The sequence below is a fragment of the Coregonus lavaretus genome (assembly GCF_964263955.1).
Source record: "Coregonus lavaretus genome assembly, chromosome: 34".
Taxonomy (NCBI): Eukaryota; Metazoa; Chordata; class Actinopteri; order Salmoniformes; family Salmonidae; genus Coregonus; species Coregonus lavaretus.
Window position 1 is genome coordinate 30,219,138 of NC_140021.1, and position 25,787 is coordinate 30,244,924.

Consider the following 25,787-nt stretch of genomic DNA (forward strand, 5'->3'; position numbering starts at 1 on the left):
GTGCTTCATTGCCAGTAGCCTGTGTGCCCTGTAGCACAGTGTCCAAATCTGCCGGGAGGAAGAAAATAATAGATTTTAATTACTCACACTGTTCCAACAGCACTGTGATAATAATAATTACTGGCTAGAACAGAATATCACATAAGACCCTGACAGTGAGGTCAACGCCCTATTCTATTCCTATTCACTTAGCCGATGGGGTATAAAAGCTATAATTCCGTGCCAGTGTATTTCCTGCCATCAAAATAACAATCATGCAGCTTTCATTTCACCATCTCATTAATTCAGAATCCTCACCACCACACGGCGAGATCTCTAGCTTTGAGCAAATTACTTCCAAAATCTCTTCCCTGAAATCTACGCAATCACCCCAAAATACAATACAAATACAGACATTGGACCTGGAAATTCAGCAATATCACAAAATGAATGGATATGATGAAAATGCAAGGACCTCAAGCTGAGCTCTGCCTGTATAGTAATGAGGTGAGCTAATTGTTGGCCTGCTATTGTACCGCAGCTACCACGTTGAATTAGCAAAAGAAAACACAGTCTGATAAGACTTAAGAGGGCACGTCAGCAGGCAGAGGGTAATAAAACGACTGAGGCACTTCTAGTTTTAATAACCTCATCAGAATAATGCATGAGGGTGACTGGGAGTCTGGCTGCCCAGCCCGGGGGTGGCTAAATAAAACCCTAGCACCTGACCTGCTAAATATCTCGCCTGTACACACATATCTTCCCCCTACTGCCGCCAGTGCAGCACAGGCCAGACCCAAACGCCATGGCCTGGAGATAGCTAGCTAGCAATGTAAGATATTTAATTTCACAACTTGAGCGTGAGCGTGGCTAAAGGAGAGGGTTAGAGGGATCCTCTCCGGCTGTGCTAGCTGTGTGTGCTCAGGCCAGTACGCGGTAATTGGCAGCAGAAACACTTATTGACTCAAATGAGTTCCCTCCTCAACACTGATTACTCAGCCCTCCAGATTCCTAGGCTCTTCTTAAAGAAGTGCACTCTATAAGGGAATAGGGTGCCATTTGGGACGCAACCTATGTTACGCTCTGAGACCTGGAGCTTAAAGCCACCAAGCAATCACTCAAGTCTAAATACATAACTTTATTAAAATATAAGAGAGGACTTAAAATACAATTTCCATGTACAGTCATTAACACTAAAAGTATCAGCAGTGAAGCTTTTAGACATGCTCAATACTACCTGTGTCTAAAAGAATAAGCATTCCTCAAAAAGTTGATTTACATTTCAAAAGACATAAGACATGTTTTGCCAGAGAATGACACATGAGTTCTATGCAGTGGTGGGGATTGGGATATCACAGCAGGAATTCAGCTCAAAGTAGCCATCTGAACCAGTGCTGCTGCAGATTTAGTGTGCATCCCACATGGCGTCCTATCCCCTATATAGCGCACTACTTTTGCCCAGAGCCCTACGGGCCCAGTCTCAGAGCTGGATGAACCCTGGGTCAGGGCAATCGATACCGCAGAAGGATCTATTCTACCTAATGTCCAGTGGACCAGATCAGTAGCACCTTATTCTCTATATAGTGTACTACTTTTGACCAGAGCCCTGGTCAAAAGTAGTGCAGTATAAAGGGAATAGGGTGCCATATAGGAGACATCCTGACAAGACTTTAGTTTAGTTTACTAATTCGACCATAAAAAAAAAAAAAACACACATAAAACCTGAAAATCATCGAGGATAACACACAATAAAGTCTGGGACTTATTTCCATTGTGGTCCGCTTGAGACATGATGGCTAGGCAAGATCCAACATGGTTGAACACAGTATGACAACGAGATAATAAAACATAAAAACAAAGAAGAAGAACACCAATCTCATCATAGCAGTTACATCATAGGGTACATTCATATGGGCACAGAAGACATCAAACGGTTTTTTACTTAATTTTTAAAGCTGCCCAGAGAGGATGTCGTTTTTATGGGCAGAGGCAACACATTCCACTCTGAGGCTCCAGTATGCAAGAAAGTACCTTTCCCAGCATTACTCCTGAACCTGTCTAAGGTGATCTGGTGCTGTGATTGTGTGCAACCCAAACATGGGGAAATTAATCAGTTAGATATCTGGGCGCAGAACCATAAATACTCCTGTAAACCAAACCCAGTCTAATCTGGGACACCCTAGCCTCAACAGGCAGCCAGTTGAGTTCCTGAAAGCAGCTCCTGCCGATGTGAGTATGTGGACTCACCTTCAATACTAACCTGATCAGCTTATTCTGGGCTATCTGGAGCTTCCCCTTCTGAACCTTAGATAAGCCCCAAAACCAGGAAGTACTAGTGTAGTCAAAATGGCATTGAATGAGGGCAGTGGCTAGCACTCTCATGGAGTCCTTATCAAGCAGCTTGGACTTTCTAGCCAAAAACTTAATGGCCATGCTCACACCTCGCAAGCTTTTTACCCTGTAGGTACCTGCAGCTTACCACAGGAGAGATAAACTACGCAGTAAAGGCAAAGCATTGCCTCCAACCAAATTAATTAGTATTTTGAATGATGTAGTCCAGGCCATTTTTTTTTCTTTAAAGTGTAAAATCTCAATTTCAGTTTAGATTTTTTGTCTTGGTCCTGTGCAGTTGTAAAGCAAACAAATACACGTGTAAACACGCCACCGCCCTTTTGACCGACAGAGGCCAAAAGATGCTAATCATGACCTTTCTCTCCAGACAGACACAGACATATCACAAATATCACCTTTTCCATGCTCACCCACCGACAGTCAACCTGCTCTCTCCTCTCCTCTCCTCTCCTCTCCTCTCCTCTCCTCTCCTCTCCTCTCCTCTCCTCTCCTCTCCTCTCCTCTCCTCTCCTCTCCTCTCCTCTCCTCTCCTCTCCTCTCCTCTCCTCTCCTCTCCTCTCCTCTCCTCTCCTCTATAGACATATCACATTCGCCACCATTCACTAGGTATATTAAATATATTATAAAAATGTGTTCCACAGGTATATCAAACAACGTTTTTTTCTATGCATGCAGACATGCATCTCAGTCTCCAGTATCTATGCTGCAATAGTCCATGTGCCGGGGGGCTAGGGTCAGTCTGTTATATCTGGTGTAATTCTCCTCTTATCTGGTGTCCTGTGTGAATTTAAGTATGCTCCCTCTAATTCTCTCTCTCTCCCTAGGATCATGGCTCAGGTCTACCTGGCCTGATGACTCCTGGCTGTCCCCAGTCCACCTGGTCGTGCTGCAGCTCCAGTTTCAACTGTTCTGCCTGCGGCTAAGGAACGCTGACCTGTTCACCGGACGCGCTACCTTGTCCCTTGGACCTGCTGTTTACTCTTATAATCTCCACCCGGCACAGCCAGAAGAGGACTGGCCACCCCTCAGAGCCTGGTTCCTCTCTAGGTTTCTTCCTAGGTTTCTGCCTTTCATGGGAGTTTTTCCTAGCCACCGTGCTTCTACATCTGCATTGCTTGCTGTTTGATATTTTAGGCTGGGTTTCTGTATAGCCCTTTGTGACATCTACTGATGTAAAAAGGGCTTTATAAATAAATGTGATTGATTGATTAATTGATTGATGGAAACTGTCAAACAGGGACAGTCACAATCTTCACAACTGACAACCTGTTTCTAGGCCATTTCCTGGTCCTTCATCTTTTCATTAACTAGTATGTTATTATTATATTACAGTATATTATTATCACTTCCAAAGCAGGGGCCTCTCTGGTATCAGCTTAATATTGCAGATATCTGTATCTTCTATCAATGTAATTGTCTGCATCACTTCCAAGCCCCCATGTTTTTTATATATATAGTCCCCTTTATTACTTTTCAACCCCGCCATCCTTTCCCTACTTGGAGTAAATTAGTGAACAACAATGCCCAGGCCTCTACTTCCGGTCTATACTTACTATCTACACCTTATGGACACAGTTAATTTTACAATAATTCTATTATATATATTTTATTTTTTATTATTTTTTGCTCCTGAACTTGTTATACTCTCAACCTCTCTGATCATTTTCATGATGTCCATCCGGTTTGCTTCTATATGCCATATCTTTCTAACTGTGCTCTTTCCCAAAAGCTCCCAACATACAACCTATATACTTATTATTGACACAGTATGCTTACATTATTAGCTATCTTTGTTATTATTTGTTGTTATTTGTTATTAGTCCCATCCTTTAACTCTATTCAATACCTCCCATCTATCTCTTAACACCATCCATATAGGATTTCTATTTGCCATATATATTTCAACCGTACTGTGATGTTTTACAAAAGTTCTGAACCTTTCTATTCTCAGTGCTTCTACAGATTGTGAATTAAAAATAAACATTTTTGCTAAAAGTATTATTATATTATTGATCGATTGACTATGACTTTTCAGATCACCCAGTAATGCTATCTGCAAGGTTAACTCCAGGTAAATATTGCAATCCTTTAGCCATTCCTGGACCTGTGTCCAAAAACAAGCTACAAATGGACAGAAACCAAAACAAGTGATCTAATGATTCTGTCTCTTCACAGCTAAATCTGCAGAGCTGGGAAGATTGTATCCGCCATATAAATAACATTCTATTGGTAGCATGAATTTTATATAATAATTTAAATTGAAAGATTCTAATTTTTGAATCCGGTGTCGTTTTGCATGTCAGTTCATAAACACTATGCCATGGGATCGGTACGTCAAAAATCTCTTCCCAACTATTTTGCAATCTATATGGGACGGCTGTCAATCCTTTGGTCCTTAAGTGAAACTGATATACTTTTTTATTTATCACAGTTTTCCTTAACCAATTATGTTCTTTAATGCAAGGCCGACAGACAAGTTCCTTACTTTCTCCCCCTTCCACTTTCCTCTTCCACTTTTGCAGTAAGGCTGCAATTATTTGGTTGTAATTTTGGGTAGAGCAGACATTTCCATATGTTTTTGTTAGCTGCATGTGCGACACAACTCCACCAGTCCTACCGATGATATAATTTACGAAGATTATACCTTTTTTAAACATTCTGTCCAAAAATAAAGTTTTTTTTGTCAATTAGTATATTAGAATTTAACCACAATATTTGTTGCATTATTTGTTCTGTCGTTTCTGGAGGATTAAATTGAAATTGCAACCAACTTTCTATGGCTTGTTTTAGAAATAGTGATATTTGGGAGATTATTTCCTTTTCAAATAACTGCAAATGTGTCACACCCTGGTTCTGGGACTCATTATGTTGAGCCAGGGTGTGTTCATTCATTGGGTGTATTTCTATGTTGGTATTTCTGTTGTGTTCATTTCTATGTGTGACTGAGTGACTCCCAATCAGAGGCAACGAGTGTCAGCTGTTTGCTGGTTGTCTCTGATTGGGAGCCATATTTAACTGTCTGTGTTTCACTTTGGGTTTGTGGGTTTTTGTTCCTTTACGGTCATTGTTACTGTGGACTTCACGAGTCGTCTATTGTTTTGGTTTTTGTGCGTTAGTATAATAAAGTCTATCATGTTCGCTCAACACGCTGCGTATTGGTCTACTCCTTACCTCGATCGTGACAGAAAAACCCACCATACAACGACCAAGCAGCGTGTCCAGGAACACACGCAGGAGGTGACGCTGGTGGATGTCCTCCTCGGTTGGGGGCAGATTACCGAGGAGGAGGCCGTCCGGTACCGGAGGGCTATGAAGGGGGAGACCCAGGCAGGAGAGGAGCAGCGGCGTCAGCAGTGCCATCGTCGGACGGACGGGAGGCACCCCCAATAATTTTTTAGGGGGGGGCACACGGCGTGGGCGACTGGGCAGCAGGAGGCTGCCACAGGGCGAAATAGGAGACGAGGAGAGAAGTCCACCGGGTTACGGGAGCCATTGGCGAGAGGAGGGAAGGAAGTCGTAGAGGCACGGCGAGAGGTACTGAGGTGTATTGCCAGTCCGGTCCGGCCCGTTCCTGATCCCCGTTTAAAGCCAGTGGTGTGTGTTCCCAGTACGGTCCGGCCTGTCCCTGCTCCACGCAACAAGCCTACGGTGTGCGTCGCCAGCCCAGCCCGGCCTGTCCCTGCTCCACGCACCAAGCCTACGGTGTGCGTCGCCAGCCCAGTCCGGCCTGTCCCTGCTCCACGCACCAAGCCTACGGTGTGCGTCGCCAGCCCAGCCCGGCCTGTCCCTGCTCCACGCACCAAGCCTACGGTGTGCGTCGCCAGCCCAGTCCGGCCTGTCCCTGCTCCACGCAACAAGCCTATGGTGTGCGTCGACAGCCCAGCCCGGCCTGTTCCCGCTCCACGCACCAAGCCTACGGTGTGCGTCGTCAGCCCAGCCCGGCCTGTCCCTGCTCCACGCACCAAGCCTACGGTGTGCGTCGCCAGCCCTGTCCGGCCTGTCCCTGCTCCACGCACCAAGCCTACGGTGTGCATCGTCAGCCCAGCCCGGCCTGTCCCTGCTCCACGCACCAAGCCTACGGGGTGCGTCGCCAGCCCTGTCCGGCCTGTCCCTGCTCCACGCACCAAGCCTACGGTGTGCGTCGTCAGCCCAGCCCGGCCTGTCCCTGCTTCACGCACCAAGCCTACGGGGTGCGTCGTCAGCCCGGTCCGGCCTGTTCCTGCCACCCGCACCAAGTCTACGGTGCGCGTCGCCAGCCCGACCCGGCCTGTTCCTGCCACCCGCACCAAGTCTACAGTGCGCGTCGCCAGCCCGACCCGGCCTGTTCCTGCCACTCGCACCAAACCTACGGTGCGCGTCGCCAGCCCGACCCGGCCTGTTCCTGCCACTCGCACCAAACCTACGGTGCGCGTCGCCAGCCCGACCCGGCCTGTTCCTGCCACTCGCACCAAACCTACGGTGCGCGTCGCCAGCCCGGTCCGGCCTGTTCCTGCCACTCGCACTAAGCCAGGGGTGCGAGAAGTCAGCCTGGTAAGGCCCGTTCCTCCTCCACGCACCAAGCCAGGGGTGCGAGTCGACAGACTGGACCAGGGGCACTATGGGGGGTTTATTGGAGGGTGGTGGTCAAGGCCGGAGCCAGAACCGCCGCCGAGGAGGTATGCCCGCCCAGCCCTCCCCTGTTTTGTTTAGTTGAGGCGCGGTCGCAGTCCGCGCCTTTAGGGGGGGGTACTGTCACACCCTGGTTCTGGGACTCATTATGTTGAGCCAGGGTGTGTTCATTCATTGGGTGTATTTCTATGTTGGTATTTCTGTTGTGTTCATTTCTATGTGTGACTGAGTGACTCCCAATCAGAGGCAACGAGTGTCAGCTGTTTGCTGGTTGTCTCTGATTGGGAGCCATATTTAACTGTCTGTGTTTCACTTTGGGTTTGTGGGTTTTTGTTCCTTTACGGTCATTGTTACTGTGGACTTCACGAGTCGTCTATTGTTTTGGTTTTTGTGCGTTAGTATAATAAAGTCTATCATGTTCGCTCAACACGCTGCGTATTGGTCTACTCCTTACCTCGATCGTGACAAAATGAGTTGTTGTAATCTGAATAAAGGGAAAAAGGCCTTTCTTGAACATTGGGTGAGACAATCTTACTAATTTGCTTGAGAACCAGTTCGGATTTAAGTATAACTTTTGTATGACTGAAGCTTTTAGTGATAGGTCTAATGCTTTAATATTTAATAATTTCTGTCCTCCGAATTCATATTCATTATATAAATATGCCCTTTTAATTTTGTCTGGCTTGCCGTTCCAAATAAAATTTAATATTTTTTTTCTCATATAATTTAAAAAACTGTTCGCTAGCCGTAGGCAAGACCATAAGCAAATAGTTAAACTGGGATAATACTAAAGAGTTAATCAGGGTGATTTTTCCACAAATTGACAGGTATTTCCCTTTCCATGGTAGTAAGATCTTATCTATTTTTGCTAACTTTCTATTAAAATGTATTGAAGTGGAGGGATTCTAGTTGTGGATTTAAAAGAAAACATGAATCATCAGCGTACAATGACACCTTTGTTTTTAAGCCCTGGATTTCTAATCCTCTGATATTATTATTGGATCTGATTTTAATAGCTAACATCTCGATGGCCACAATAAATAGATATGCCGATAGTGGACAACCTTGTTTCACTCCTTTTGACAGTTTAAAACTTTCTGAGAAATAGCCATTATTTACTATTTTACACCTAGGGTTACTATACATGATTTTGACCCATTTTATAAGAGATTCTCCAAAATTGAAATGCTCCAGGCATTTATATATAAACCCCAGTCGAACTTTATCAAATGCCTTTTTGAAGTCTGCTATGAATAGCAGGCCTGGTTTCCCATATTTTCCATGGTGTTCTATTGTTTCCAATACTTGCCTTATATTATCTCCAATGTATCTTCCATGTAAAAAACCTGTCTGATTAGAATGAATAATATCCGACAATACCTTTTTAATTCTATGCGTTATACATTTTGCTAGAATTTTTGCATCACAACACTGAAGTGTAAGGGGCCTCCAATTTTGTAAATGGACTGGATCTTTATATTTTCCACTTGTATCCTGTTTCAGTAATAATGAGATCAGACCTTCTTCTTGAGTGTCAGATAATCTACCATTTACATAGGAGTGGTTAAAACATGCTAATAACGGTCCTCTTAGTATATCAAAAAAGGTTTGGTATACCTCGACTGGTATGCCATCCAACCCTGGAGTTTTCCCAGACTTAAAGTCTTTAATTGCATCCAGAAGTTCCTCCTCTGTAATTTCACCTTCACATGAGTCTTTCTGTGTGGCTGTTAATTTGACATTGTCAATAGAAAAAAAATCTCTACAATTAGCTTCAGTTAGAGGAGATGGAGGCGACTGAAAGGAAAACATATGCTTAAAGTACTTTGTTTCTTCCTTCAAAATATCATTTGGTGAATTATGGGTGACTCCGTCAATTGTAACCAGTTTCATTAAGTTATTTTTGGTAGCATTCCTATGTTGAAGATTAAAAAATAATTTTGTGCATTTTTCCCCATATTCCATCCAGTTTGCTTCATTTTTATAATATATTACACTTGATCTTTCTTGAATAAGTTTCTCCATTTCTTTTTGTTTTTCCTCTAATTTATTCTGAGCCTCTATGTTACAGTTTTTATTGCCATCTATCTGTTCTGTTAGACTTTCTATTTCCTTTGTTAGTATAAACTATTTTGACCTAAATTGCTTTTGTTTTCGAGATGAGTACTGAATTGCATGGCCTCTAAAGGCACATTTAAAGGTGTCCCATACAATAAGGGGATTCGCTGTACCTATGTTATGTTGGAAAAGTCAGTTATAAATTCCTTTGTTCTAATTATAAATAAATATCATCCAATAAGCTTTGATTAAATTTCCAATATCCTCGCCCACGTGGAAATTCAGTAAGAGTAATGTATATGCCTATTATATGATGGTCCGACCGCATTCTGTCCTCTATCAACACTTTTTTAAACTTTTGGTGCCAACGAGAATGAGATAAGAAAGAAGTCAAGACGACTAGCTTGATTCAATCTCCGCCATGTATATCTCACTAGATCAGTATATTTAAGCCTCCATATATCTACTAGTTCTAATGTATCCATGACATTCACAATTTCCTTAAGAGCATGTGGGTGATTGTTTGTGGTGTGAGCCACTCCTTTGTTGCCTTGGCCGTATGTTTTGGGTCATTGTCATGCTGGAATACCCATCCACGACCCATTTTCAATGCCCTGGCTGAGGGAAGGAGGTTCTCACCCAAGATTTGACGGTACATGGTCCCGTCCATCGTCCCTTTGATGCGGTGAAGTTGTCCTGTCCCCTTAGCAGAAAAACACCCCCAAAGCATAATGTTTCCACCTCCATGTTTGACAGTGTTCTTGGGGTCATAGGCAGCATTCCCCCTCCTCCAAACACGGCGAGTTGAGTTGATGCCAAAGAGCTCAATTTTGGTCTCATCTGACCACAACACTTCTGAATCATTCAGATGTTCATTGGCAAACTTCAGACGGGCCTGTATATGTGCTTTCTTGAGCAGGGGGACCTTGCAGGCGCTGCAGGATTTCAGTCCTTCACGGCGTAGTGTGTTACCAATTGTTTTCTTGGTGGCTATGGTCCCAGCTGCCTTGACACAAGATCCTCCCGTGTAGTTCTGATCATTGCAACACCACGAGGTGAGATCTCTCATGGAGCCCCAGGCCGAGGGAGATTGACAGTTATTTTTTGTTTCTTCCATTTGCGAATAATCACACCAACTGTTGTCACCTTCTCACCAAGCTGCTTGGTGATGGTCTTGCAGCCCATTCCAGCCTTGTGTAGGTCTACAATTACATTACATTTTAGTCATTTAGCAGACGCTCTTATCCAGAACGACTTACAGTTAATGGGAATCAAACCCACAACCCTGGCATTGCAAACGCCATGCACTACCAACTGATCTACATCCCTGCCGGCCATTCCCTCCCCTACTCTGGACGACGCTGGGCCAATTGTGCACCGCCCCATGGGTCTCCCGGTCACGGCCGGCTACGACAGAGCCTAGATTCGAACCAGGATCTCTAGTGGCACAGCTAGCACTGCGATGCAGTGCCTTAGACCACTGCGCCACTCGGGAGTACATCTTCTCCCTGACATCCTTGGAGAGCTCTTTGGTCTTGGCCATGGTGGAGAGTTTAGAATCTGATTGATTGATTGCTTCTGTGGACAGGTGTCTTTTATACAGGTAACAAGCTGAGATTAGGAGCACTCCCTTTAAGAGTGTGCTCCTAATCTCAGCTCGTTACCTGTATAAAAGACACCTGGGAGCCAGAAATCTTTCTGATTGAGAGGGGGTCAAATACTTATTTCCCTCATTAAAATGCAAATCAATTTATAACATTTTTGAAATGCGTTTTTCTGGATTTTTTTGTTGTTATTCTGCCTCTCACTGTTAAAATAAACCTACCATTAAAATGATAGACTGATCATTTCTTTGTCAGTGGGCAAACTTATAAAATCAGCAGGGGATCAAATACTTTTTTCCCTCACTGTATGTCCCTTAAGTAAAGAAGTGATCCCAGTAAAAGTTTGTGAGGAAGCTGACTCAACATGTTAGTGTTTCAGGCAGGCAGTCTTTCAGTTTACAACAGTAGGGCTTCCTGAGGGAGTTCTAAACACACACCGTCCTGGGTGTCATCTTTCATGTTTAACACTCATCCCTGCATTCCTCTCTCTCCTCCCTTCCCTCCCCCAGACAGGCCTTTGTGTCTCCCTCCCTACCTGCAGTAGGAGAGCTGAGGCACCCTATTCCCTACACAGTGCACTGGGCTCTGGTCAAAAGTAGTGCACTATATAGGTTATAGGGTGTCATTTGTGATGTAGCCGAGGTGTCTGTTTTCATCCAGCTGAGCTGAATGTTACAGAGGCTGCATCAAAGACGGTAGATAAGTTATTTGGAGGCCTAAGGACCCTCAATAGTGTCAACAAGAGTGTTATGGGAGAGCTACTGTAGCTACTGTAACCAGAGCACCCCTACACCCACAGTCTTCAGAGAAGTAGAGAGAATCAACAACCACGGAAGCTCAACACTCACAGTGCAGCTGAGCAGCAGGTTTGAATTCCCCCTTATAACAACACCTAAACCCTTTCTTCTAGGCTATGTCCCAAATGGCACCCTATTCCCTATGTAGTGCCCATAGGGCTCTGGTAAAATGTAGTGGACTATGTAGGGAATAGGGTGACCTTTATGAAAAACCACACTTGTGAAAATCTAACTCTCACATGTGGAATTGCATTTTTACATGTGGAAAACTTTCAAATGTTGTCATGTGTAGTTTCATGGTATTACATGTTGTCAAATGTATTTAACGAGATCATAGTTTTGCGTGCTCACGTGTTATCACATTAACTTCACATGTGAAATTCATGTGTTTTTTCTTAAAGTCACCCCAAAAAAAAAATGAAATTGTTGGATAAATAACTAGCTATAAAACGTTAAGTGGAAAAAATAGATTCTTCAAACGCCAAGTCCTATGAACAAATCATCAACACACGCAATTAAACTAATGAATACATCGTTTTTGATAACTCATTATTTTCGCAGACTTGAATTTAAAGCTCCTGAGGGTGTCTAGCAGTGGAAGAAAATACTCTGAGTTTCTCGTCTTTGCTCTACGTTCTATTGACTTTATTTGGCCTAAATTGGAAGGAACCTCTTGCAAAGAGACAAATCTGGAACTGTGCCCATACTCATACCCTTTCTGTGAGTTAAAAACTTTGTTGGAGAGGCTGCAGCGAAAGCTTGAACTGCTAGACTTGAGAAGAGAAAAATACCAAAAGTTGAACTTGCTTGTGATGGTGTATGAGAGGATGGTGAGGGGAGGACGGCTCATAGTAATCGCTGGAATGGAATTCATGTGTTTGGTACCGTTCCATTTATTCCATTCCAGTCATTACAATGACCCTGTCCTCCAATCCAAAGTGACACCGGCCACTACTGGTGTGTTGTGACGCAGGGAGTCATTGTGTGTGTGTGTGTGTATCTGTGTGCAGTGACGCAGTGCACTCTCTGCATCATCGTGACTTACTGGGAATCTGCTGGATCCTGTGGACCACCACAAAGGCATCGGAGAGGCCCACCTTCACCGGGTGATTGACGGAGCTGATGTGGGCCACCTCGATGGGGATCTGGAAGAGAGAGAGGAGGGAGATAGACAGGTGTGGTGGCTGGTGATGAATGTCCATCTGACTGAGCCTGCTGGGAGTAGGACCCAAACAGACCCAAACAGAGCTAAACCAGACAGAGGGCTGACAGTTCCTGATGCTGATGGAGGGGTAAATCTTTCCCAAATGACAATCTATTCCTGGTCAAAAGTAGTGCACTATATAGGGAATAGGTTGCCATTTGTGAAGCAGCCTACACACAATGGGAATTCATTTACTGGCAAGAACAAAGAGCTTGTTAAAATGGACTAATCTCCCAGGAAATCCATAAAAATGGAGGCGCAAATTAATAACTCGGCAAAACAAGTCTGGCGGGCTCAAACTTGAGAATGTTGAGATCCTTGGAGAGAGACAGTTATAGTGTGGCGAAAGTAAGTGAAATAAATAAGTAAGTAAGTGAAGTAAAAGCCGCAGTGAGGTTTGTCTTTACATCGAGGTGAAGTGGAGTGGAAGAGTGGCGTTAAAGAGAAGTACTCCCTGATTGAAATGGAAGAGAGAAAAAACTCAAAAAATACCTATTTTGAAAGATAACTTTTCTGGGGCTTGTGATTATGATCGATGTATGATAGATGTAATAATTTCATTTAATGGATTCCGTAATTGCGGCCTAACACATTTATAAATGTATCTGACAGAGAAGTCACTCTTGATTCCACTCTTTCTTTCATTCGGTTAATTTTTCTCCCCCTTCACATTTTGACATTTTAATCGGCACCGTCACAGTATCTAGTAAACATAATCTCTCTCACATGCAGAGATGTTGCAGTGATCCAAAACTTGCGACACGAGTTAGACTGTTATTAACCATATTAAACATATGGAAGCAGAATGGGAAGATCACGGTAGCGTCACATCTTGCCCTGAGTGAAAACAGAGGTTGAAGAGCACAGAGCTTAATTGATCAACTCAATCAAGGAGAGAATGAAATAATAATAATCTGTCACCAAGAGGAAGTGAGGGTGAGGAGAGAGAGAGAGAGAGAGAGAGAGAGAGAGAGAGAGAGAGAGAGAGAGAGAGAGAGAGAGAGAGAGAGAGAGAGAGAGAGAGAGAGAGCAGGGTGAGTGTGAAGAATTCCCTACTTCTCACGAGCTAGGTGTGACGCCATGTCACTCCTACAGCCCTATGGGAGTTAAACAGAGAGATTTGCAGTCAGAGTTTAAAAGAGAGTGAGAGAGGGAAAGAGAGAGAGGAGCAGAAATAGAGAAAGCGAGGGGGAGATATAGCCTAGAGAGGAACAGAGCGAGAGAGACTGACCTCTTTGTAGGCAAATACGATCCTGCCGTCTCTGTGCAGTGTGGCCTGGAAGGTGAAGCTGCCCAGGTTGTAGTTGTCCTGCAGGTGGACATGATCCCACTGGACCACCAGAGCAGTGCCTGAAAGAGAAAGAGAGAGAGAGAGAGAGAGAGAGGGACACGGTCACAGCTATAGACAACCACACAGGACCACATAGAACCATGTAGAACCTCCATACTCAACTGGCGGACCGCGGACCGGATCCGCAGGTCCCCCCTCCCCAAAACAATAAAACAACTTGGTCGGGCTTCGACCTCTGGTATCATATAAACACACATAAGACATGGAAGAATGCATAGAATTGCAGGAAATTAGCTTTAAAAGAGAAAAAAAAGTCTCTGCCCCAAGCAAAGTGTGTAGAATTGTGGGAAATTAGCTTTAAAACTGCAAAATTTTATCCCCGCCAACAAGAGGGGTGTGAACAGTTTGGGGTCACATGGGTTGTGAGGTGGGGGTTTGTTACTACGCCGATAAATTACATTATCCATCTGAACCTTGGAAATTTGTGCGCCCGGACCGTCTCAAATAGTACTTGAGTGCTCCTGATGTAGAACCACAGAGGACCATACAGAACTACACAGGGCTACATAGAACCACACTGAATCACATAGAACCACACAGGGCCACACAGAACCACATAAAACCACATAGAACCACACAGCGCCACACAGAACCCCTTAGAAACACACAGGACCATACAGGACCACATAGAACCAGACTAAGAACCTTTCCGAACCACATAGAACTACATAGAGATCTGTTAGATAAGAATCAGGGAGACCAAAGGGAGGGAAGGCTCCTTAAGTTTCTAACATTGCCTGAGGCACCCAGGGTAGCCAAAATGAGTTGCGACATGTGTCTTCCCTGTTACCATAGACTCTACAGGGAGATCAGTTAAACCTTTTTTTATTATAAAGATACATGTAGGCCTAGTGTATTCCAATAAACAAAACGATATAACAGGCTGCTTTAAAGTATTTTTGAACAACCAGGACGAAGCTCACATGGAACTCATGGCACTGTACTGTACTAGGTACCCCCGAGTGCAGGCCTCATGTTCATCTCTATGCTGTTTTGATTTAGTGTGGACTTCTGAGAGCCTTTGGACGTGAAAATGATGCCTTCGTTCTCCTGTGCAACCAGCCAGTCATTTGGCAGAGAGCCAGAGCAATAAAGGTTTGTTAACACAAGTAATCCATTTTTCCTTCACACAGCCAGAGCCCCTCTCTCCATCCAAAGTAAAGTGGAGATTTAGTTTCTCTGCTGACAGCTAGGAGTACTGGATTCTAGTGCTACAGGAAACCCCATAATAATCCACATCTGGCCTCCAGAAGGCTTCTGCATGGGGCTGATGCTGCAGGATTCTCAATGGCCTGACCAGGGCATAGAGCTGTATGCTGGATGTAGAGAGGACAGGGGCAGGATATGTCTGTGACAGTAACTGCATCCCAAATGGCACCCTATTTCCTATATAGTGCACTCCTTTTGACCAAGGCACACCCTGTCTGGTCTGAATGCTCTATCTAATTGAGAAGGGCTCCTGGCTGTGTACAGGGGGCTGGGAATGCAACACTACTCTCCTTTGACTACGTTTTGGATGGGGAGGCAGAGATGGAGCAATTGAGGGTGAAGTGAAGCGGTATAAAGGTAGAGAGAGGTATAGGAAGATGGGAGGAGGGAAAGTAGAGGAGAGTGAAGTGGCTACTCTTTAGTTGCCAACTGGCTGTGCAAGCGCCACCAGTTAACGTTATAAGGTAAGCCTAGTAGAAGTCCTGAGCTTACTTCAAATGCATTTTGTTCAGAGGGAAACCAGCCAAGCTATCTGGGGCTCCCTTCACTAAATGGCTTACAGTATATGCTGCAGACAGCTAGGTAAAACAAATCTTTTTTCGACACACTGGGAAAAGAGTGTACTAGTCGACAGAGGGACGATGACTGCATGGGTTTGAAAGGTTTGAAAAGTTTGAAAACACATCTATGCAACTGCTTACACTCTTAGAATTAGTGGTGACTCGAGGAACCCTGGAGATCATCAAGGAACCCCTGAAGTTCCTCAAGGAACCATTGCTAGTCACTGGTTCATATTTGCACCTTTGGTTAATTGAGGGGTTCCTGGAGGAACCCTGGAGTGGAGGCGTGGCTTAGTAGGGGTGTGGCTAAGATATATCATGTTTTTGGGCCACCCGGTAGACAAGCTAGCACAATTCGTACTGTGCTAGCTTGTCTTTGAGAGTCATATGGTTTCAGGTTTGCATCTGTCTACACCATACATTTTCTCTATTGGTGTCAGAAGTGGGATTTTGTAGCTGTGGTTGCTACAATATGAAGAAAGACATAGAGAAAATACATTGAATGCCATGTACCATTGTCGAAGTAGATGACGGTTGAGTTCCTGGAGACACTAGGGTCAAAGTTGGCCATGAGGGGGGCGATGTACTGGGTGGCCGTCAGCATCCTGTGGACCACGTCCCCTGTGTAGATGAACCCTGAGAGAGGGAGAAACATACAGCAGATATGACTAATTAAATACAACAGTCACCACAACACAACAATCAGCATGTCAATGTCATGTCATGTCATGTTCCCAGGCGACGCTTCCTTCTCTGCCTGACACTCAAACCAGACGCACACACGCACACACACTAGCAGTTAGTCTAGCAGTTAGACGTTGGCCCAGTAACCAAAAGGTCACCAGTTCGAATTGAGCAAGGCACATAACCCTAATTGCTCCAGGGTTGCCGTTGATAATGGCAGACCCTGGTCGTGACCCCACTCTCCACGGGTGTCTCAGGGAGAGTTGGGATATGGCAAAAACACATTTCCAATTCACACGTGAAATAGGACAAATATAAGCACACTTTTTGAGGTCCCATGCCAAATATTTTCAACCTCCTGAGGGAGAAGAGGCACTGTTGCGCCTTCTTCACGACACTGTGCGTGTGTGGGGACAATTATAATTCCTCAGTGATATGGACATTGAGGAACTTGAAGCTCTCGACCCGCTACACTACAGCCCCATCGATGTGAATCCCCTTTTCCCCGTTTTCTGTAGTCCACGATCAGCTCCTTGGTCTTACTGACATTGAGGGAGAGGTTGTTGTTTCGGCACCACACTGCCATGTCACTGTCCTCCTCCCTGTAGGCTGTCTCATCGTCGCCAGTGATCAGGCCTACCACCGTCGTGGTGTCAGCAAACTTGATGATGGAGTCGTGTGTGGCCACGCAGTCGTGGGTGAATAGGGAGTACTGGAAGGGACTAAGCACACACCCCTGTGGGGCCCCGGTGTTGAGGGTCAGCGTGGCGGAGGTGATGTTGTCCTCTGGGTCGGCGGGGGCCCTCATGCACAGCTCTGTATTGTTTTTGTCAAAACGTGCATAAAATGCATTGAGTTCGTCTGGTAGAGAGGCATCGTTGGGCGGATCAAGGCTGGGTCTTCCTTTGTAATCCGTAATGTAACCCCTGCTACATGCGGCGGGCATCGGAGCCTGTGTAAAAGGATTCCACCTTGTTCCTATATTGTCCTTTTGCTTGTTTGACGGCTCTGCAGTTGTTGTAGCAGGACTTCTTGTACTTGTTTGTGTCCTCGGCTGTAGCCTCAGGGTTGGCTGCGATAGCCCTGTGTACGGTAGCCCTGTCCTTTAGCTTAGCGCCAACCTCTGTGTTAATCCAAGGCTTTTGATTGGGGAAGCAGCGAACCGTCAACGTTGCATTTCCTAATGAAGCCGGTGACGGAGGTTGTTAAGTCGTCGATGCTATTGGCGGAGTCCTGAAACATATTCCAGTCAGCGCTTGCAAAGCAGTCTTTTAGCATTGCCTCCGATTCGGAGGACCATTTGTCTCCGGAACACGTCACGGGTACTGCCTGTTTGAGCTTCTGCTTGTTGACAGGTAACAGGAGTATAGTGTCATGATCTGATTTGCCGAAGGGGGGACGATGGAGGTCCTTGTATGCTTGCTTGTGGGTAAACTAACAGTGGTCTTTATTGCCCCTAGTGGCGATGGAGACATGTTGATGGAATTTGGGCATTACTTGTCTTAATGATGCGGAACGAGAAAAGCAGCCTCCGGGTGCATGGTTTCCTGCTTGTTTATAGCCTCGTACAGTTCGTTACGTGCCAGCTTGTTGTTTTTCTTGTCTTGAGGTGGAATATATACAGCAGTCACGATAACAGCTGAAAACTCTCTCGGAAGGTAGAAGGGTCGGCATTTGACCGTCAGGTATTCCAAAACGGGTGAACAATTGGTTGAGACTTCCACTGTGTTAGAGTTAACACACCATTTGCTGCTAATGAAGAGGCATACCTCACCATACTCAATCAATGCAAAGTAGACCTGCATCATTTACTGCTTATCAGTCAGTTGCCATTGTTATTAATGTACCCCTGTGAAACAAAAGGTACTGGCTATTCGTCTTAAGGAAATATTATTTACATAGAGGGGTACATTAACATTGATGATGCCAGAAACAAACAACCTTTATTTATTTTGTGACAGAGAAGTATAGCAAAGCCAGCGGCTGTGAAAATGTATTAAATCAAATCTAAATGGCTGCATGTCCTCATCTTCCCTTTCCTTCTTGCCTTGTATGCCTTCATAGAACACTAATGCCATCAATCACTACAAAATAAGGAAATCAGGGGGGTAAAAATTAGAAAATAGATTTGAGACTGAAAAGTTGACAGTAAAAACCACTGAGAAAAACTGCAAAAAATAGCAAAACAGCATTCTTGAAAGGTCACACGTAGCTGCAGTCAATTCGCCGCCATTTTGTGTCATCATATGTCTTCACCAACAGCAGATGGGCTGTATAAAAAACACATCCCGACAGAGGACAAGAGCACGGCCCCTCCCAGTGAGGAATCAATCCTGTCCTTAAGGACCTGTGTGTGTATGTGTGTGTGCCCCCATCCAGTGCAGTCAGCAGAGCTCAGAGCTGTGGAAATTTGGGAGAACAGGAGGATAGAAGGAGGAGGGGAGGAGGAAGGGGAGTTGATTCTACCTGTCCATGGAAGAAGGGAGGAAGGGGGGATAGAAGGAGAAGGGGAGGAAGGGAAGTTGAGTCTACCTGGCCAGTGTTTGTCTCCAGTTGGCATACCTGTGGGTCTACTATGTAAACATGGGTGAGGGTGGGGTGAGAGAGAGAGCCAGACATTCAAGGAGAGGAGAGAGAGGAGATTGAGAGGGGAGGGGAGGGGGGCTATGGTGGCCTACCTAGCCTTATCCTTTCATCTAACTGCTCTTGAATGATTGCTTTCTCTCTGTCTCTGTCTCTCTCTCTCTTTCTCTTTCTCTTTCTCTTTCTCTTTCTCTTTCTCTTTCTCTTTATCTCTCTCTCTCTCTCTCTCTCTCTCTCTCTCTCTCTCTCTCTCTCTCTCTCTCTCTCTCTCTCTCTCTCTCTCTCTCTCTCTCTCTCTCTCTCTCTCTCTCTCTCTCTCTCTCTCTCTCTCACAACACACTGGGGAGTTTGACACTCAATCATTGCATTCCATCAGCTCTAGTGTTTACCCAACAGCGGCCTAAATATGTACCTTATCTAACTTTCCTTTTCTACGCCACACCTTGTTTCCCCCACCATTCATTTTTATTTATTGTATTTTATTCTATCTTGAAACAGCACAGAGGGGCCCAGACTAAGAAGTAAAGTGCAGGCCTACATCATAGCCACACAAAAACCATCAGGGACACACACAAACACACACACACACGCACGTACACACACGCCTCTATGTTAAATGCAAGCTGTTGGGAGACTTTTGGCTCTGTGCCTGCTTCTCTGGGTAAATGAGAGAGACTTTTCTAACAATCTATTGCAAACACAAAAACAGCCATCTGACAGCCTGGAGGAAATCAGTCAGTCTCTCAATACACTTAAGAACAAACACCCAGAGAGAGAGAGAGCCATTCAATAGGGAAGCGGAATACCTAGTCAGTTGCGCAACTGAATGTATTCAACTGAAATATGTCTTCTGAATTTAACCCAACCTCTCTGAATCAGAGAGGTGCAGGCGGGCTGCTTTGATCGACATCATCGGCGCCCAGGGAGCAGTTGTTGTGGGGATAACTGCCTTGCTCAAGGGCAGAACAGCAGATTTTTCAACCTTGCTGGCTCAGGGACCCAACACTCTAATCACTAGGCTACCTGGCAGTCAAATTCATTACGGCCATCCCTTTAAGGAGGGGGACTGGACAGTAGAAGAGGAATGATTCAGCCAGGACAATTGGTAGCCGAATGAAAAAGAGATAAAGAGGGAGTGTGAGAGATGGAGAGGGGGAAGACAGAGAGAGAGGGGGAGAGAGCGGGATAGAGGGAGAGAGAGAGAAAGAACAAGAGAGAAAGAGAGAGTAAGAGAGAGATGGAGAGCCACAGAGACAATGCCAGATAGAGAGAAGGGGTAAGAGAGGGGGGAGAGGTGAAACAATGAGAGATTGTTCCATTTTCAGACCTATTTATATGTTCTGGTATCAGGGAGTACTGTTCTGTATATACCGGAGGAATATATGAAGCATTACCAGAATCTCTTGACCAGCCACTCTACTTTATTGGACATTCTGTCCAAACAACCCAGTTGTTTCTCCATACTGAGCTTATGTTTAGTTCTGGAGAGATTTCAGAGTTTAAAACAGCTGTCTGGAGTAGCGAGCAGCCAGGATAGAAGGAACACATGCACACACGTACGTACGCACACACACACACATATGTCTGCCTCAAGCATCTGCCGCGTATCTGGCCATTACCTTATCTTATCTCCAAACAGCGGCAGAGAAAACCACCTCTTCAATTAGGAGAGTGGCTGCCCTCATTGTGCCTGAGTAATAATAATGACAGGGGCTTATGACACGCATGGAGAAGGCCTATGGTAGCATAGGCAGACAGGAAGAGAGGAGAAACAACTGGTCTCACTACTGTCTCACCACTGGGCACATCAACGTTGTTTCCACGTCATTTCAATGAAGTTACGCCGAACCAACGTGGAATAGACGTTGAATTGATGTCTGTGCCCAGTGGGTCCATACCGAGTGACCACCTTGTGTCTCTCTGCTTCCTCTGTGTCGCTCTCTCCTTCCTCTGTGTGCCTGTTAGTGTGCAAGTGTGTGTGAGTGGAAGAGGATTTGAGTGTGTGTGTTTACTGTTTGAGAGTGTGTGTGTGTTTACTGGCTGCCTTGTTATTCCACTGCATCCCACACACTCCTCTGGGGGCTTCTGTGGCGAGCTTCTACATCAGCCCTGTGGCATCCCCCTGAAACAAAGTCTTTAACCAAAGTGTGCCTGGAGAAAAACAGATACGACAAACCCGATACGCGTGTACAGAGGAATCCGGCATTGAGGGTGAAATGTGTGTCCATATGTGCTGGTTTTTCAGGGGTGCTGGCCTAGTAAAGACATCACACAGCTGCATTTCTACCCTGGCTCTCTCTGACAGCTGGGGTTACAGAGGGATCAGATCACATATCACCACTCTGGCTGTGTCTCAAATGACACCCTATTCCCGAAATCAGGGGTGACCAGACTTTAGTTACATAGGATCTACTTTTTCCAACCTGGAGGTCGCTTTGCAGAGTCAAAATTTCACTCTCGACAGCTGATGTCTCCACGTGAAACAATGATGCAATTTTTTTCGCAATTTCGTCAACATCAACTTCCACACCAAACGGAAAGCACACAAATGTTACCACAGGTTCCAGGATCACAAAGTCTTGAAAGCGTCGGTCAAAGTCTGCGATAATGTTGTTCACCTGTTCAACATATCGATCACAGTCACAAAGTGCAGGGGCTTTTCCCTGACTTTTGAGCTCTGACATCATATTTTTGAAATTCCTCAGTTCGTGTTGCTGCAATTGTGAGGACAGCAGTTCAGAAGCTGTCACAGAGTTAATCATTTCAACAATATTTTTGTATTTTCCTTGTAGCTCTAAATTGAGCTCATTTAGCTGGACAGTTACGTCGTCAGTCAAAAAAGCGAAATCTAACAGCCACACTTTGTCTTCCAACTGCTCATATCCGGCATCTTTTGAGGCCAGAAACTAACTGATTTCAAATAACAGATCCCTAAATCTCTGCAGGAATTGACCTCTACTAAGCCACCTAACATCCGTGTGTTGCAAGAGGTCTGTGTGTTCAGCTTCACTTTATTCCAGTTGAGACCTGCAGATTTCTGGCCCGAATCGAATTCACGATTCTGAGCACGATATCCATGACATCTTTCATATTCAGCATCTTACCACACAAGGCCTGTTGATGGATTATGCAGTGATCATTGAGGAAATGACTTTTGCAAAGGGCAATACACCCATTGATGCGGCCAGTCATGGCTGGTGCTCCATCTGTAGTTATGGACACAAGTTTGTAAATGGGTAACTGAGTGCTATTAATAAAGTCCTTGAATGCCACAAACATGTCCTCCCCTCGAGTTTTTCCTTTCAACTATATGATTTTGAGCAGTTACTCTTTGGCAGTCATATCTTCAAACACCATTCTGATGAAAATGCACAACTGAGATGTGTCGATCATGTCTGTCGACTTGTCAAAATAAAGTGAAAAGAACACGCACTAATTTATTTATTTTATAAGATGCTCCCTCAAATCCTCATCCATCATTTCACAGTGCCTTGTGACAGTATTTTTGGATAGCTGAACATCCTTAATAGCGGAAATTATTCCTGATGTATATTTGAAATCATCAAACAATGATTCTGCTGCCTCTAAAAAGGCCTCTTTTTCCATTTCTTGAGATTTGCTAGAATGCGACTCACCCGGAATGATGCAATCGTGGCTGCCTTTGATTTTGAGCTGGGCTTTGTAAAGATCGATTGTTGGGCAGCTAGTTGAGACTTCAACTCTTTTACTTTTCTCTTACGTAGTTCCCTTTTAGCTGCAAAGTCCCTTTCATATTTCTTGTGAACAGTTTTGAAATGCCTCTTGACATTTCCCTTCTTAGCAAGAGCTACGTTTGAATGGTAGATCAGACACACATTTTGAATTTGTTGTGGTGAAAAAATTATCTTCCTCACACTCACTCTGAAAGTGGTAGATTTTTGGTTTCTTGCTGCTTGGTCCAGCACTCATATTAAAAATGTAACCGCTACTTCATAGAAAAAAACTGTAAAAAAACAACTACCACTGGAACAACAAAGAATATTCTGTTACAGGTCTGTTAGAGGTCTCGCAAGAGTGGAAATGTAAACGTACTAACTGCAGACGGTTGCTATGGTAGCGACAGTTTGGAAAACAAATGTAGCAACTATAGTGCCGCGGGTTGGTCCAATTTTATGTCAATTAAGCAGTTTTTTATTTATTTTGGCTGTGCAGTAATATTCAACAAAGAAGCTAACCTGTAAGCAAAGGATACGGTGGTTCAGAACTGTAGACCTCATTATTTTTAAGCAGACTCGATGGTAAAGCTGTGAATTGCCAAAATATTTATTTTTAGTGCATACATTTTGAAAAACTTTATGCGGTCTACTAGAAAGAAGTTCTGGGCACCAATGCCATAGATAGTGCGCTACCTTTGACCAGGGCCCATAGAGCTCTGGTCAAAAGTAGTGCATTATATAGGAAAGGGCCATTTGGAACACATTTTCTGACAGACAGTGCCTGTCTTTACCGCTACAACCTCCAACCGCCAGACACTGCTAAATGCTTGGCCCTGACAGCACTAGCAACACTTTATGTCACAACACCACCTCTTTTGTTACTTCTGTTATTAGGTGACTCATATCTAAGTGTTGAAGCAACACATCATGTCACGACACCACTTCTTCTGTCACTTTGGTTTGTATTGTCATGTGATTTGTTTCAATGTGTCAGGTCTCTATCCTCAGTGTGTTTGTCAATTGGATGACTTGGACACAGCTCTACTCTGAAACCCCCTGTACTGACCCAGTCCTCTCCACTATCTGGCTGCAGGCAGGACCATACAGTGGCTTGCGAAAGTATTCACCCCCCTTGGCATTTTTCCTATTTTGTTGCCTTACAACCTGGAATTAAAACGAATTTTGGGGGGTTTTGTATCATTTATTTTACACAACAGAAAACATGAGCGTGCATAACTATTCACCCCCCCCCCCAATTAAATACTTTTGCAGCAATTACAGCTTCAGGTATCTTGGGGTATGTCTCTACAAGCTTGGCACATATAGCCACTGGGATTTTTGGCCATTCTTCAAGGAAAAACTGCTCAAGCTCCTTCAAGTTGAATGGGTTCCGCTGGTGTACAGCAATCTTTAAGGAATACCACAGATTCTCAATTGGATTGAGGTCTGGGCTTTGACTAGGCCATTAAAAGACATTTAAATGTTTCCCCTTAAACCACTCGAGTGTTGCTTCTGCAGTATGCTTAGGGTCATTGTCCTGCTGGAAGGTGAACCTCCGTCCCAGTCTCAAATCTCTGGAAGACTGAAACAGGTTTCCCTCAAGAATTTCCCTGTATTAAGCGCCATCCATCATTCCTTCAATTCTGACCAGTTTCCCAGTCCCTGCTGATGAAAAACATCCCCACAGCATGATGCTACCACCACCATGCTCACCACCTCGGGGTGATGAGAGGTGTTGGGTTTGTGCCAGACATAGCATTTTCCTTGATGGCCAAATAGCTCAATTTCAGTCTCATCTGACCAGATTACCTTCTTCCATATGTTTGGGGAGTCTCCCACATGCCTTTTGGCGAACACTAAACGTGTTTGCTTATTTCTGTCTTTAAGCAATGGCTTTTTTCTGGCCACTCTTCCGTAAAGCCCAGCTCTGTGGAGTGTACGGCTTAAAGTGGTCCTATGGACAGATACTCCAATCTCTGCTGTGGAGCTTTGCAGCTCTTTCAGGGTTATCTTTGGTCTGTTTGTTGCCTCTCTGATTAATGCCCTCTTTGCCTGGTCCATGAGTTTTGGTGGGCGGCCCTCTCTTGGCAGGTTTGTTGTGGTGCCATATTCTTTCATTTTTTTAATAATGGATTTAATGGTGCTCCGTGGGATGTTAAAAGTTTTTGATATTTTTTTATAACACAACCCTGATCTGTACTTCTCCACAACTTTGTCCCTGACATGTTTGGAGAGCTCCTTGGTCTTCATGGTGCCGCTTGCTTGGTGGTGCCCCTTGCTTAGTGGTGTTGCAGACTCTGGGGCCTTTCAGAAGAGGTGTACAGTGGGAAAAAAAAGTATTTAGTCAGCCACCAATTGTTCAAGTTCTCCCACTTAAAAAGATGAGAGAGGCCTGTAATTTTCATCATAGGTACACGTCAACTATGACAGACAAAATGAGCTTTTTTTTCTCCAGAAAATCACAAATGCATTGCGTGAATCTATCATCGTATTTGCAGGTCCAAGAAAAAATTGCCATTTATAAAAATGTTATTATATATTAGCAGAATCCTTTTTAATACAACACAAATTATCGAAATTACAGGCTAAGAATGGACAGCGAGATAGGCCTATGTGTTCATCTTATCATATTTCTCCATTGCCAAATCAGTGTGTCTTGTTTGCAACGAAACTGTCCCTGTTTGCAAATAATTTTATCTGAGAAGTCATTAGGAATCTGAGAATGGTACTTTCAAAAGTTAGGCCTATCTTCAAATCAAACTTTATTTTTCATATGCGCCGAATTCAACAGGTGTAGACCTTACTTTGAAATGCTTACTTGCAAGCCCTTAACCAACAATGCAGTTCAAGATAGAAAGATCAAGTGTAATATATTATAAAAATAAAGCAAACTGGATGGAATATGGGACAAAATGCACCAAATTATTTTTTAATCTTCAACATAGGAATGCTACCAAAAATTATTTATTGAAACTGGTTACAAATGATGGAGTCACCCATCATTCACCAAATTATATTTTGAAGGAGGAAACAAAGTACTTTAAGCATATGTTTTCGTTTCAGTCACCTCCATCTCCTCTTACTGAAGCAAATTGTAGAGATG

At 44.4% G+C, this 25,787-nt stretch overlaps 1 protein-coding gene across 2 annotated transcripts in view; it reads right to left on the reverse strand.

The window, feature by feature from the left end:
* LOC311109110 (plexin domain-containing protein 2-like) overlaps positions 1-25,787 on the reverse strand; it is a 164,172-nt gene that overhangs the window by 55,063 nt on the left and 83,322 nt on the right. For both annotated transcript variants that reach the window (XM_084151919.1, XM_084151920.1), the window contains exons 5-7: positions 16,236-16,358; positions 13,834-13,952; positions 12,444-12,543 (exon numbers count right to left, since the gene is read on the reverse strand). In XM_084151919.1, the coding sequence (XP_084008045.1) occupies positions 12,444-12,543; positions 13,834-13,952; positions 16,236-16,358 (342 nt within the window). The remainder of the gene's footprint in view (positions 1-12,443; positions 12,544-13,833; positions 13,953-16,235; positions 16,359-25,787) is intronic.